The sequence below is a fragment of the Chelonoidis abingdonii genome, chromosome 13 (assembly GCF_003597395.2).
Source record: "Chelonoidis abingdonii isolate Lonesome George chromosome 13, CheloAbing_2.0, whole genome shotgun sequence".
NCBI classification, from domain to species: Eukaryota; Metazoa; Chordata; order Testudines; family Testudinidae; genus Chelonoidis; species Chelonoidis abingdonii.
Window position 1 is genome coordinate 13,676,228 of NC_133781.1, and position 14,773 is coordinate 13,691,000.

The 14,773-nt window shown below is 37.0% G+C and overlaps 1 protein-coding gene across 1 annotated transcript in view; it reads right to left on the minus strand.

The window, feature by feature from the left end:
- Positions 1-14,773, minus strand: part of FOXK2 (forkhead box K2) — a 74,200-nt gene that overhangs the window by 16,266 nt on the left and 43,161 nt on the right. The window contains exons 2-7 of the mRNA XM_032792753.2: positions 9,171-9,365; positions 6,621-6,768; positions 5,945-6,091; positions 2,678-2,871; positions 1,632-1,807; positions 355-651 (exon numbers count right to left, since the gene is read on the minus strand). Of these exons, the coding sequence (XP_032648644.1) occupies positions 355-651; positions 1,632-1,807; positions 2,678-2,871; positions 5,945-6,091; positions 6,621-6,768; positions 9,171-9,365 (1,157 nt within the window). The remainder of the gene's footprint in view (positions 1-354; positions 652-1,631; positions 1,808-2,677; positions 2,872-5,944; positions 6,092-6,620; positions 6,769-9,170; positions 9,366-14,773) is intronic.

Here is a 14,773-nt window from a genome sequence, read left to right on the forward strand (position 1 = left end):
TACTATGTCTTGTTTTTTTACAGTGCAAATATTTGTAATAAAAATAATATAAAGTGAGCACTGTACACTTTGTATTCCGTGTTATAATTTAAATCAATATGTAGAAAATATCCAAAACTATTTAAATAAATGTCATTCTATTATTGTTTACAAGTGCGATTAAGCGTGCAATTAATTTTTTTAATCGCTTAACAGCCCTAATTTTAACCATTTTTTTCACTTGCACCTATGAAGTGATTTTTTAAAGGTAAATAAGGCGTTACACAACCACATATTTTATATATATATATATATATATACACACACACACACACACACACACACACACACACACTGAACTCTGCCAATTCTCACCTTTTACTTCCTTGTGGTCTCCATTCTCTTGAGGTTCCACCTTGGGCTGGGTTATCATTGCAGCTTGTGTAACCACTGCCTGTCCAGCTACCGTGTAAGTGTTTGCTGGTGCTAATCCAGTCACATTTGTGACTGACACAGCTGGTATCTGGTGAACAACATGAACTGTCTGAACTACAGGCTGCTGGGATGTTGATGTTGTCACAGGTGTTGCAACAGTGTAGGTGACGGGTTTAATAGTTTGTGGTAGCTGCCGTTGTACAGTAATTAAAACAGGTTGGCTAGATAGAGGTGATCCTATCAAAAAAGGCAAAGATAAATCAGACTGAAGTTTGTATATGTTTTTAGTTAATCACCCTTTTAAACACACTGAACACTGAAGCCTTGTAAAAGCAATAACCCTCGCTACTCCCTTTCACTAGTTGCTATAAGAGCTAAAACATGGAAAAGAAAGAAAGAAAGAAAGAAAGAAAGACAGACTTATTGCACCTTACAATTACACCTTACAATTTTAGCATGTAGAGTTGGAATGATCGGACTGCTGTTGCTGACTCCATGCATCTTGTCACAAGACCTATACAGGCCTTCACTGTATCATAAGGGATATCATTAGCAAACTTGATAGCTAGAACACAAATAAAACTACCAATACAATACAGGTAAATATGGGAGAGTAGGGGGGATGAATCAATACAAAAGAAACATCCCACCATTCAACTCCTCAACCCTTCCCAATTCTTGTTCTCTTGCCTGCTGCTTTGGGTAAGAGCAAAATGACTACAAATGTGTACTGTAAATAAGACATTTATTTATTTAGTATAGCAACCCTTGATCCAGGAAATCATGTTGGTTTTCACCAACCATTCTTAATGGAGCTTTTTATCCAAATTAATGTTCTGTGCATAGAGAATCTGTGCTGCACAAAAAGACAATAGTTTTCCAGAAGAAGAGATGTCACTGATATGCCATTATTTTCCTAATGGAGATAGAAGTACAGTCTCTGCTTACCAGAAAAGTAAGTATCTATCTGTGCTGGAATGAACATACATAAATACCAGGAAGGAAATGTATCGACCATAGCAGCCATTTTCAGAAAATATTTCACACACCGAGTTTATGCACTTCTCCATGCTTTGCCTTAAAGTTAATTATCTATCTGAAAACATGCACTGATTTCTTAATTTAGGTGTGAATTCCACCAAGACTGTTTCAGGCAACATTTTACAAATTTTCCCTCATCACCCCACACCAAAAAAGTATTTAAAAAAACCTCTCACCTGGGGCACTCTGTGCAAATCGTGCTTCTTGTATTACTGCTAATTTTGGCTGGATAGCACTAGGCTCAGGTTCCATTGGGACGGGAGATCCTTCCCTTGACAAACTCTCTGGGGTCTGTACGCCACTGGAGTGGGCAGACAACACTCCAGAATGATTAGGCGACGCTGGGGCACTTCTGTATTTTAAGAAAATGAAAGCGGCAGCTGGTATGTTTTAAGTAATTGTGAAAGATGAGTGACCTTGCTTCTAAAACAATTGTAATATATCTACTTTCCACGAGGGGGAACCCTTTGCCTTCTACCAAACAAATACCCACCAAATCCATGATTTTGATTCTGCATAAAGCCTCTGTTATAATCAAGGGGAGAATTCAAAGGCAGGCTTTGGCTAAGGTTAATGTAATAGAAACATTTGGACATTTTCTGATGGAGTGTTTCCAAGCAATCCATGCAACAGTACAAATGTTTTTTCTAGGGGGACAGAATGATGAGTGGCTCTAAGGGTAAGTCAAAGGAAGCCAAGCAGCAGCAGAAAGGGGTCACAGTCTTTACATAGGTAGTAATAAGTCTATATATTTCACCATTAAGAATATTAGTAAAACATTATCAAACTAAACACAATTTTTAAAAGGCATGGGAGGGATACAGTAAGCAATTAAAATTGTAATTGTGTAACACTGAAGTACAGAAAGCCCTTCATATGTTAACAAGCTAATAATTACTTAAATAAACTAAGCCAGTAAATTACCACTGAAAAAGCAATAGAAAACAAACCTTGTGCATAAGGGCAATCTTAACTGGTGTTTTAAATTAAATAATTAAACTTGTGATTTTAGTACTGTATACAAAACTATCTAGTTTGTACGAGCCTGAAGGTTAAAAACAGCCATTGTTTTTGGTTCTGTAATAGAATTATAGTTCAGTCTTATCGTATCAACATATTACTATTTAAAAGTACTGTTCTCTCTTACTTCCAGCAGGAAATTTAACATTTAAGGTAAACTTCTGAAAATTAAATGTCTTTTTGTTCATCTGTTTTTCCTTACCTAGAAGAGAGTGGTCCCAGAGGGGTTCTAAAGCAAGGTACTCCCCTAGGCCGCCTTTTCCTAAAAGCCTGCTCTATTAATTTGCTTTCAGAGGCAGGATCTATCCTCCAGAATGAGCCTTTGCCTGGTTCTTCCTGGGAACGTGGTACTTTGATGAAATAACGATTCAGAGAGAGATTGTGGCGTATTGAATTCTATGGAACATAAAAAAATATGTAGAATTCATATATATTTTTACTAAAAAGTCAGAATGTGGCCTAGTGCAGTGGTCTGTAGTACTGGAGACTCAGGGTTCAAGTCTCCAGTTCCTTAGGGTAGCAGGTCCCTGGTAGCGCTATAAAGGCAGCATACTAAGCCTGGGGAAGGGAGCCCTGGCATTGCTCAAACCTCTCCAAGCAATTAAAGAACAACGCTAACAAGCTCCTAAGGGAATCTCATTTCAATCCTCTCGCAAGAAGGATAGTAGTCACAATGCATGGTTTCAGAAGTTGGGTGGACATAAAGCAGTGGATAAAAAGAAGAATTTGTAGTACCTGAAACTCCATACCTTCCTCCACTGCTCAAATGAAAGTCAAAACTGTTCCCATTGGGCTGCTAAAACATGCTATATTCACTGATTCTGGTGCTGATCTTGTACAATAATACTCTATCATTATTTCATAGTAACGAAAGGAAAAGTTTTATTAGAGAAATGTCAGATACAGCTAGATACTTGGGAGTTCACCTTTCCCTACCAGAAGCCACACAAAAGGAGGAGGATTCTATCGGCAACTTCAGTTCCCCGTCATTCTTCCCCAAAACTGGGAAAGATACCAGTCACCTAACAGTCTCAACATAGAGGCCAAGGATTCAATGGGCCTAGGAAAAAACTCTGAATGGCGGTAGGTCCAAATGCAGTTCTAGGGTAAGCATCATACCATGCTGTGGTCTGCATATTACCATATGCCCAATATGCAGTGGCATGAAGACTAAAATCTGTTGCAACTTCATAGAGGACTTGAATGGAAATGGATGAAGGTACTGATGTTCTAATGCAAGAGGAAAATCTATCATTGACTTTATATGCTTCATATACACACACACACCCCTCACACTGAGACCTTTCAGAATTTGATAACTCAGGTGCAGGGAAAGAAATACAAACCATTCAAGTTTGTACTAACTTTAATTGTCTAGTTCTGAGCTAACTGAATGTTAGCACTGAAACATCTGGGGAAAATTTTCATAACATTCCAAATCAACACTCTTCAAAATCCTCAAAATTTAATCCAATCCTAGTCACAGGTCAGCCTCAGATGTGATTCATGACCTTGACAGCAGGCTTAGAGAATTTAGGGCAATGTTACCCTTGTACAGTTTCTTCAGTGCAATCTGATGCTAACAGAAGCTGTTTCCCCTGTAAATGACAAACAGAACTAGCAGGTGGTGTGAAGAATATAAGTTTATCAGTTGTATTTGTGTCTCCATCTGCTAGAAGAGAAGATTAAATCCAACTTTTCTAGACTGGAGGAAAAATACACGACAGAATGAGTCCAACATGATGGGCTTCAAAAAAGTTCTAGCATATACATGAATATATCTATAGCCTCATTAGGTACTGAAACAATTAACCTATATGCTTCAGGCTGTCACCAAAACTGTCATCTACTGCCTGAAGCCAGAGGCTAAGAGTATTGTTCACAAATAAGGTAAGTTACCTACCATTATGGCAATATTTTACATGACTACTGACCAAAACAGCCACTCAGTTTTATTATATTTTCCTGTTGTTATGCATTAGTGTACTTTTTACTTAATTCTCTGAAACATAAGGCGTGTACTGTGCCTCCCATTTTGTTTTTGCAAAGTATTATGCATCTAAACATTCAGTGATCTTACACCTAATTTTAAAACTAGAGGCCATAATGCAGATCTGTATCAGCCTACTACAGTCTATGGAAAACAAGAGTACAATACATACAAATATAGATGTACTTTAGCCAAAATCCTGAAATATATCTTATACAAGGCGTGCAAAAATATTTTAAAAACCAATTACTATTGTTAGATTAGAACTGACCATATAAATACACACACACAAACAGAATACTACATTATGTGTGTGAAAGAGGGGGAAAAAAACATACACAGTCTGAACAATTTACTAGACACCTTCCAGCCAGAGTAAGAGCTGAGAATTGTGAGGCTCTTTGCCAGCCAAGTCCCTGTTGAGAAGCCCATAAACCTGGTATCCTCAAGCTCCTGGGATTGAAAAGGGTACTGGGATTCCTACCAGGGTGATCCATCTTTTATATACCCCTCTTGCTAATAGGTGATCAATCTGAAACGCCTTTCCGCCCTACTGCTGGGAGGGTGGAAACATTCTACTTGTTGTGAATGTGAAAAGTAACTCTTTGCCACTACCCCTCCTCAGCCTGCACTGGTTGTCCCTTCCCTGAAAATAACTCATGGGTTCTGAAGGGCAGCAGAGAAACTGACCAGTCCTGCTAATTCCTCTCTGCTGTCCGTTGGTAAAACTAAAAGCAGCAGCAGCGGCACTGGAGTTGTATTGTCTGTGTACTTGGGGAAAAAACAGTGCATTGGTTTATATTCCATTGGTTATCCTGGCAAATGTTCTGGTTAGAAATTTGTTTACTTAAAAGCTTAAAATTTTTCAGAAATAGATGGATTAGCCTTCCACACTCAGCAGGGATAGATTCGCATCAGCAGTTAAGTGGCCAAATGGAACTTTCTAGGCACTCGTGTGAGCACAATCAAAAGTGAGGTAGTCAACAGTGTACACCTGTAGCTAAGGAGCTGTAAGGTCAAGACCACAGCTTTCAAGAAGCTTGTATTCCAAGATTTTGGGATCTTATTTTGGCTTGTTGAGGTAACACAAGCACGTTAACGCAAGTAGAAATTCTAATAAAATATTCGTTCTTTTGTGGCAAAAAAACACACAAATCCATTTCTATCTATGTTTATATTTTTCTCCAATAGAAGGCCTGTAAATTCCCCTATTGGAACTCTAGGGAATACTAAGGCTAGAGAATGATGCCTACACCGAAGCTTCTGCCAACCTAGAGATTTTAAGATTGGAAATCTATTACATATGAATTTATGACCCGTTCAGTCCACCAAAAATCCACTGAAGGGCTGTCATGGTCACTTAATATAACCAGCATAAATAAAACAAGTTGACTTGGATTATTTACTATCATTCATTTATCATACTAATAGTCGTTTTTATTCATGACTTTTAAAAGAAATACTAGAAATGAAATTTACCTGCCAGCCCTTGTCTGCTGTTCTGTAGTATGGATAGTTTTTAGTTATGTGCGTATAAATTCCATTTAGTGTAAGCTGCTTATCAGGTGCCATTGTAATTGCTTGTACTATTAGTTGTGCATAGGAATAAGGTGGTTTTGAGTCATCCTATTAAAAAAAAAAAAAAAAGGAACCCTTAAAATATTTGCCTCCATAAACTTTACAGGAGTATACCTCTTTTCTAAAATTACAAAATGCAATAATCAACTTCATTTTTTTATTTTTTTTTTAAACACTTCTGGGTGACCTGAGAATTTAAAAAGGGAAAGTTAAAACCAAACTTACATCTTCCAGTCAGGAGGATTTAAGATGACAGTAAAAATCAAAAGAAACTAATACAACATTTAACCAAGGACCATGAATCTAAACGTCTAAAAAATGATGAGCGTGAAAGTAACTAAAAGCCAGTACAGACATGAAACTCTTCAATGGAGATCTATATTTAAAAAACAACAATAATAATAATTCAAGATACAAGGCACACTGAACCACAAAGATCTCTGGCTTCAATCTGTTTTCAATTTCTAAATGCCAAATCATGTCTACATTTATACACTTTGGATAACAAATTTGCAACATTGGTATAGTGGGCTCAAGGCTTATTTTTATTTATAGTTTTATTCTCTGCAACATTTACCTTTGGGCTATCACCACCGGATGCTTCCTTGTCATTTTCTGACTGTGGATTGTCAGCCATTAAATGTAGATCAGATGGTATTACACGACTCATTTTGTACCCTGAAGAGCCTGCACCACGCGGGCTAGATGGGCAGGAATTTGCAGCGCTGTAGAATATAAAAAGAGGATCCTACTATTTTGTTATACAGTATATCACCACGTTATGTCTAATCAAATAGCTCTAGTTGTAGGAAAACTCACTAGTGTTCGCAGACTGTCGTTAAGGGTCTGTCAGTATTTCCATTATAAATGTCTGGAAAAAGGGGTTTATAACTCACTCTAAGAATCAAAATCACTCCAGGAAGAAACCTGTCAAATGAGGTTTCAGCCTCTCTCTTCAAAGAAAGATTAACTGTTTTGTAGGCTATATTGTATTTATGTAAGCTTTGCTGACAATATGTCCATTTTAGTTGGAGGTTCAATCTACTAATACAACCAAATATTCTGGATATTTGGCTGAATCTCTGATCTAAACGCTTATTTTTTTTCCCCCACCTTTTACAGTGCACCTGAATTATAGCTGTATAAAGAGCTATTCTTCCAGAATTCCCTTTCGTCCCTTTCCAGTTGAGAAACAGTCAGTGAGCAATCTTTTCACTGCTTACATATTTTCATGTAAACCAATAAGCCCCAAAAATTTTTACATAAATGACAGGATTCAATTCTGCCCTCAGCAGCATCAAAAAACACATATATGAAAATAAAAGCAGGAATCTGAGAAGTCTGCCAGGTCTCATCCACTAGCCTTGTGACAAATCAAAGATACTATTTTAGATTAATTAAAATATAAAATTTAAAACTTTAAGGAAAGCTACAGTTAAGGGATACCATCTGGACTGGCGGGACAAAAAGTTGTATCTGCCAAGATTTGCTTTGCAAGCAGACATGAACATCTTGCTGTCTCCCTTTGCAATGCCTGCCATGTTCTTGTGTGTAGACAGAGTAACATACAAAAACACTGTTCTTGAAGAGAAACTTGTTATCTCCACAATTCCAACATTTGAACTTAGCTGTTGGCGGACTGTCCAGCAGGGATGATGGAATGTTGTTAAAGTTGTGAGGAACAGACCTTGTTTTGAGGGTTAAAAGTCAGAGGATCAGCACTTTTTAAGAAGTGTTGGTCACTGCTGTGCTATGTAAGTTTTGCGCAAATCAACTGACAGTATCCCTTTACTTAGTTCACTGTACCAGGTATTTACACAGCAACACATATTGTATAATCAAAGCAAGTTTACAAATCCTCCACACAACTTGGTGAATTAAAGAAGAAAATGTCAAGCTAGTCAAATAGACTTAGAACTGCTGTGATTTTTAATGGTATAGTTTAACAGTTCTTTAGTAGCCTTGGGGGATAATTGCCACAGCCAAGATAATGCAAAAAGCAATGGTGAAATACTTCTTGAAATATTTATGAATTCAGTCATTTCTTGGGGAAGATAAATTTTTCCTGGTTTAAATAAAAAAATCCAAGACTGCTATATTATTAAATCACTTTTTCCAAATGTGCCAACACAAATACAATTTGCAAACACCATCACAAAACTGGAATCAAGATCTCTGCTCTTGTTGAGTATCAACAGATTTACTTCTGAATTTAAACTTCTTAACAGGATCCAAATGTAAAGATCAACAGAATTAGACACACTAGCTTTATATTCCTTGAATCAAGCAGATCTACCAGAATCTGTGAGGAAAAGGTGGAATTTTCAAAAATATTCAAGTGACTTTGGTGCTTTTGAAAATTCTATTCAAAGTGCTTTTATAATAGTTTGCAAGAAGAGCAATTAAGCTTTTTGTTTAATTGAACTTCAACCCAACAAAATAGCCAAATGATGGCTGCAAGTCTCTAATCAAACAAAGCTAAACTGACAGACCCAAATTAACTGCACCTACCAAAACATTTCTCAACACTATACTTCTCCTGGTGCTATACTGAAATACTATAAATAAGAAACTTAGTTTACTGACTGCAGTCACTAGTCAGTAAGATACTTTTTCTAATCATTAGCTTTCAAAATAAGCATTGCCAAACTGCTAAAACACATTTTTCTGCTGACAAACTTACTGAGGACACTAGATTTTAGTCAGCTGCTTAAGAATAGCACTAACAATGGAAATAAAAATAGAAACTACATGAAAGTGTTGTCACGCATAATGAAGACCAAAGGCAAGAAAATTGTAAGTTAAGACTGAAGCTTAATTCTTAAGCTCACTCTAGTGTGTCTAAATATTTCAGCCACTGGGAAATGTGGGCTCATTCACTGCTCTAACCGTCCTAGAATACTAGGAACAAAAGGATGCATTCAGAGTACAGCCCTAACACAATTTTACTGCTTTTGTCAATTTAAAGTCACAATGCTATAATTTTACTCCAAGGCTCATCTGAGGCTGCTCTGAGTGCCAACATAAGTATTATTACATAAGGAAAGCAACATCAAATGAACTACATCTCTGTACTGATTATGTAACCATATATTACCCTACATGCAATTTTGCAAGTTTTAAATACCTGATAGTTCCTGTGGGAGAAGGGAGAGGGCTGATCAGGTGAGCCATGTTGTCTGGAATGTTTATTGTTAAGGGAGAAATCTGGGGTTGCACAGGTTTCACTGGAGACTCTGGGGACTCCTGTTTTTCTCTCTTTTCATTGGACAGAGCTGTGAATGTTATCTTGATGTTTGTGCTGGGAAACCTGAAAGTACATCTGAAAAATAGAAACAAACAAATATATATGCAACTTGTTTACAGGTAATACATAAACAGACTTTTTTGTGTAACTCACAAGCAATACTTAACCCTGATTAAAGTAATAAACAGTGTAGCTTGGGTAATGATTTGCAATTATCTTCATTTTACACACAGGTACAGAGATCTACTGAACACTACAAAGTAAATTTTAGACTTCAGATTACAAATATAATTGTATTAAGTATATAAATTATTTTAACGCTGTAGCTCTCTCTCTATATTTCCTGTAGTCCATCTTGAGATGAACTGGAAATATACTCCAAATGGGGTATTATTTTGAGAACATCTGAACAATGACTTCAGAAGGAATGGGTTTTGTGCATTAACTTGTAAACTGGTTTTTGTAGTATCCCTAACAATCAGTATTGCCACAGAAAAATCTCAAACCTCAGTTTGTTTAAGTATACTGAACTGTCATTAACTACTGAAGAGAGCTAACAAGTCCTCCAACATCCATCCATTGGTAGCCTTTTGTTCACTATGGCACTGTTCCTGCAAACACTTATGAAGTTACTTAACTTTACCCTGAGTAGTCCTATTGTGAAACTACTCAGAGAAGTAAAGTTAAGAAGATGCATAAGCATTTGTAGGATTAGGGCCTATGTAATTTCACTAGTATTAGTTAAAAGCAATTTTTGTTCTTCTTCTTCTCCTAAAGCACTTTATTTACTATACATACAGCAAAGCTAATGGTGCCTAACCGTAAGAGCAATAGGTACTACAAAAATGAACAGTCTTAACAAATGTAGCCTTAATTTAGACTCAGAAAAATAGACTGTTTAAAACAGATTTAACACAAAAATAGTCAAACAAAAAGTTAAACCATGTCTGTATGTTTGCTTTAATTGTTAACTGTTTCAAATTTGATAAAATCCAGTTATATAAATATGCAAAAATGTTTAATTTTTGTATATATTCATTAAAAACCCATCTCTAATGAACTTTTAAAACATTTCCTTCCCCCCTCCTCATTAGGCAAGCACTACAGCATATAGAAATTAAACCAATTAAACAGGAGAATAGGCTATTTACAGTTTAACTGTACACAAACAGATTAAGCATACCTAAATTTAATTCTGTTACTACCCACAGCACCAAAAAAAAATTTCAGGTAATTCTGTCTTTTGCTCATGATCAGCAATAATCTAATAAATGTTAGATGTATTGCTGCCCTCTCCTCCCTGGAAATCTGTCAGATATGCACAGGACTGAATCCATGTTAGATATGCAAAAACCTAATGCATGGTCATATTTACATGCCCCTCACTGACAGACTTTGCCAATGACAATCTACAATTTTAGAAACCATATTGTGAAGTGATCCTTTTACACAGATCTACAGTAGAACCTCAGAATTATGAACATCTCAGAAATGGAGGTTCTTTGTAACTCTGAAATGTTCATAACTCTGAACAAAATATTATGGTTGTTCTTTAAAAAGTTTACAACTGAACATTGACTTAATATAGCTTTGAAATTTACTAAGCAGAAGAAAAATGCTGCTTTCCCTTTATTTTTTTAGTAGTTTACTTTTAACATGATACCGTACTATGTTTGTGTTTTTTTAAATCTCTGCTGCTGCCTGATTGTGTACTTCCAGTTCCAAATGAGATGTGTGGTTGATTGGTCAGTTCATAACTCTTAGGTTCTACTGTAAAGGAAACAAAGCTGCTTTGGAACAGGTGCAAGCAGCATTTGTTCCAAGTGTCACTATAACTTTGGCACAACATTTAATGATAGATGCATCTAATGCAAACATGGACATTCACTACTAGTGAACAGGGATCATGTTTTCCTACATTACATGCTTTAAGAGTAAGAGGGGGGAAAAATGTGACTGTGACCTTCCTTTCAATCTCATTTCATAAGTACCATGTCTGAGTATGACAGACAACTTGATTCTGAAACATGCTTGATGTACTAAATTGGGAACAGAATCTATGCCAAAACACTGCACATGGGTTGAGCAGGAAAGCAAAATGGACTAGACTCTCCCTCTTTCACTGTGCAATCCTAATTAATTGTTTTTAAACTAACAGCCAAAATGAAGAACTGTAGCTGAAAAATGTAGAAAAGCTTGAGTAAACAGTAATGAAGACATTACTGCTACACTATAAAGCTGGAATTCCTTGCTCTTTCTATATAAAATAAAATTCTTTCCTCCATCACTTGTCTTTTCCTTAAGTATCTGATGGAAGGAATAAAGTTTGTTTTGCTGGTCAAAGCCAATGTTATCCCAACCAACATTTCTCTCAAGACATCAGTCCTCAAGAGCACACAAACAGAAAGCAAAAGCATCCATTTTGTCAGCACAGAAGAACAAGCAAGAATGTTCACTTTAAGTAAACATTAATAACAAAAATTGAGTAGCAATATTGTATGTTTGAGACCTAAATATTTAGACTTTTGTGGGATAGACTTTTCTACATATTTTATGTAACTATTTTCCAGATTCAAGTGTATTTACTCCTCAGTCTCAGTGACTGAATACCTTGTAGAGAAGACTCATTTCAACTGAAGAGCAACACAGAATCAGCTGGGCAAAACTTCAACTGCTGATTCAGTGGTCAGACTGGTTATTGCATAGAAAAGGACACCATCTAGTAATAATCAGGCAATGCTCCAAAATGCTGCTGGGCTTTTACTAGGGGGTGGGAGAGAGGCTTCATAACCTAAACTGAAGTACAGGCAAATCCAAAGCCACAAAATGTGAATTCCAGGTCAACTTTGGCACAAACCCCCTCTTCCTACATATTTATCTACACTCCACTAAAAGCTCTCCCCTCTTGTGTTGCCATTCTATCTTCTGATCACTTCTTGCCCCCTGGCCATCATACACAAAGATACGAAACAGCTTCTCCCCTGCCAAGTCCAAGGCCCTGATTCCAAAAACTATGTTTGAGACCATTAGGGCTCTCAAGTGTGAGAAGATAGGAGCTTTGGGTAATCAAAGCTCTGAACTGGATATTAAACTCTGTGCCAATATTACCATCACTTGTTACAAGTTAAGTACTATATTTATATTGTGGGAGCATTACCAACAGGCTTTTCAACATTTCAAATGCTGGGCTCTGAGAGGATGGTGTTATAAGGAGGATACAATACGATTCCAGCTAAACTTCTAATCTAGTTAAACATGTGAACACCTAAATATTTGCATTTCATCTTACCGTACCACTGAAATTTTCCTGCTCACGCACAGGAAGGTATTGCAATTCACAATGAGAAATCAAATGGTTACATTTGGGATTGATCAAAAACACTTAAAATATGTTCAAATATTTTCAAACCACAAGTTACAGGGTGAAAAGTTTGTGTCATATTTCTAAATGGTGAAAATAAGTATTTCCGAAAGCTACCTAACAACATGGTTTTATCAGCTCCAAAATTTCTAACTGATAGCATCCACTTTTAGGTAATTAAAAAAAAAAGAATGAATCAGGACAACAGTACTTGTGTTGTATTTATTATTTACACAGCTCGAAACGGAAGACAGATCCCTTCCCTAAAGCCCTTATCATCTAAACAGAAAACATACTGAGGACAGACTAGAGCAGGGGTAGGCAACCTATGGCACGGGTGCCGAAGGCGGCACGCAAGCTGATTTTCAGGGCAACTCACACTGCCCGGGTCCTGGCCACCGGGTCCAGGGTGGCTCTGCAATTAATTTAATTGTAAAATTGAGCTTCTGAACATTTTTTGTTAAAAACCTTATTTACTTTACTTAACACATTAGTTTAGTTATTATATTATAGACTTATGAAAGAGACCTTCTAAAAAATGTTAAATGTATTACTGGCACGACGAAACCTTTAAATTAGGGTTTGAATTAAATGAAGACTCAGCACACCACTTTCCAAAAGGTTGCCGACACCCTGACTAGAGGATGGGTAGTAAAGGCTAGTCTACAACTACAGGAAAATTCGAATTGAGCTTAAACCCCGATATTAAAAGATATATAAGTCATTCGATTTCTTCTGTGCGTGCGGTCATCCACATTAGGCACATTAATTCGATGGTGGGCGTCCCCATGGTCCGAGGCTAGCGTCGATTTCTGGAGCGGTGCAGCTGTAGGTAGCTACTGTAAAATAATGAGGCCAATAACGTCGATTTGCGTCCACACTAACCCTAATCCGATGTAGTAATATCGATTTTAGCGTTACTCCTCTCGTTTTGTAGGAGTACAGAAATCGATTTAAAGAGCCCTTTAAATTGATATAAAGAGCAGTGTAGTGTGGACGGGTGCAGCGTTAAATCGATTTAACGCTGTTAATCGGTTTAACAGCATAGTGTAGACCAGGCCTAAGATGCAGCACACAATTTTTTTTATTCTAAACAAATATATCCAGAATGCATTGAGTAATGAAACTGGGGAGGGCAGAGGAGTAGAGAAAAAAAGTGAATCCACAGACTGACTGTTTCCAATCACTCCTTGGGAGCAAGGACTATCATTTACTATCTGTTTGTATAGCACCTAGCAAAATGGGACTGGGCAGGCATTACTGCAATGTTAAGTGTTAAATAAATAAAAATAATTTCATAAGCTGCTAGATAATGGTCTCATTAGAGGAGCAAATGTCTACAGTATGGTTGTACTTGTCACATCCACATTTAAAGCATTCCCTCTTTGCTTCACCAGCTCTGTCCTAACTGGGGGTACAGAATTACTCACTTGTAAGTCCTCTTCTCTGAATTTATCACCTGACTGGATTCCCACTCCTGTCTCAGCACTCAAGCATGAAACAGGCTAGAATTTCTAGCTCTCACCGATGTGCCCTTTTGAGGCACCAGTATTTCAAGTCCTATTGTCAGGCCCAGTGCTTCAATATCCCCTAGAACAGTGGTTCTCAACCAGGGGTATGCGCGAACAGGCTATACATATAAAGCACTAGTGAAGTCATTATAAACTAAAATTTCATACAGACAAAATGAGAAAGTAAGCATTCTTTCAGTAACAGTTTGCCCTGACACATTTGTAAGCAAGTCATTTTTAAGTCAGGTGAAATTTGGGGTACGCAAGACAAATCAGACTCCTGAAAGGGGTATAGTAGTCTGGAAAGTCATTGGACAAAAGGGAAGATTCTTTCATAGACTGAGAACTGGTTAAAAGACAGGAAACAAAGGTTAGGAATAAAATGGTAAGTTTTCAGAACGAAGATGGGTAACTAGTGGTGTTCCCTAAGGGTCAGTACTAGGACTAGTCCTATTCAACTTATTCATAAATGATCTGGAGGAAGAGGAACAGTGAAGTGGCAAAGTTTGCAGATGATACTAAACTGCTCAAGATAGTTAAGACCAAAGCAGACTGTGAAGAACTTCAAAAAGATCTCACAAAACTAAGTGATTGGGCAACAAAATGGCAAA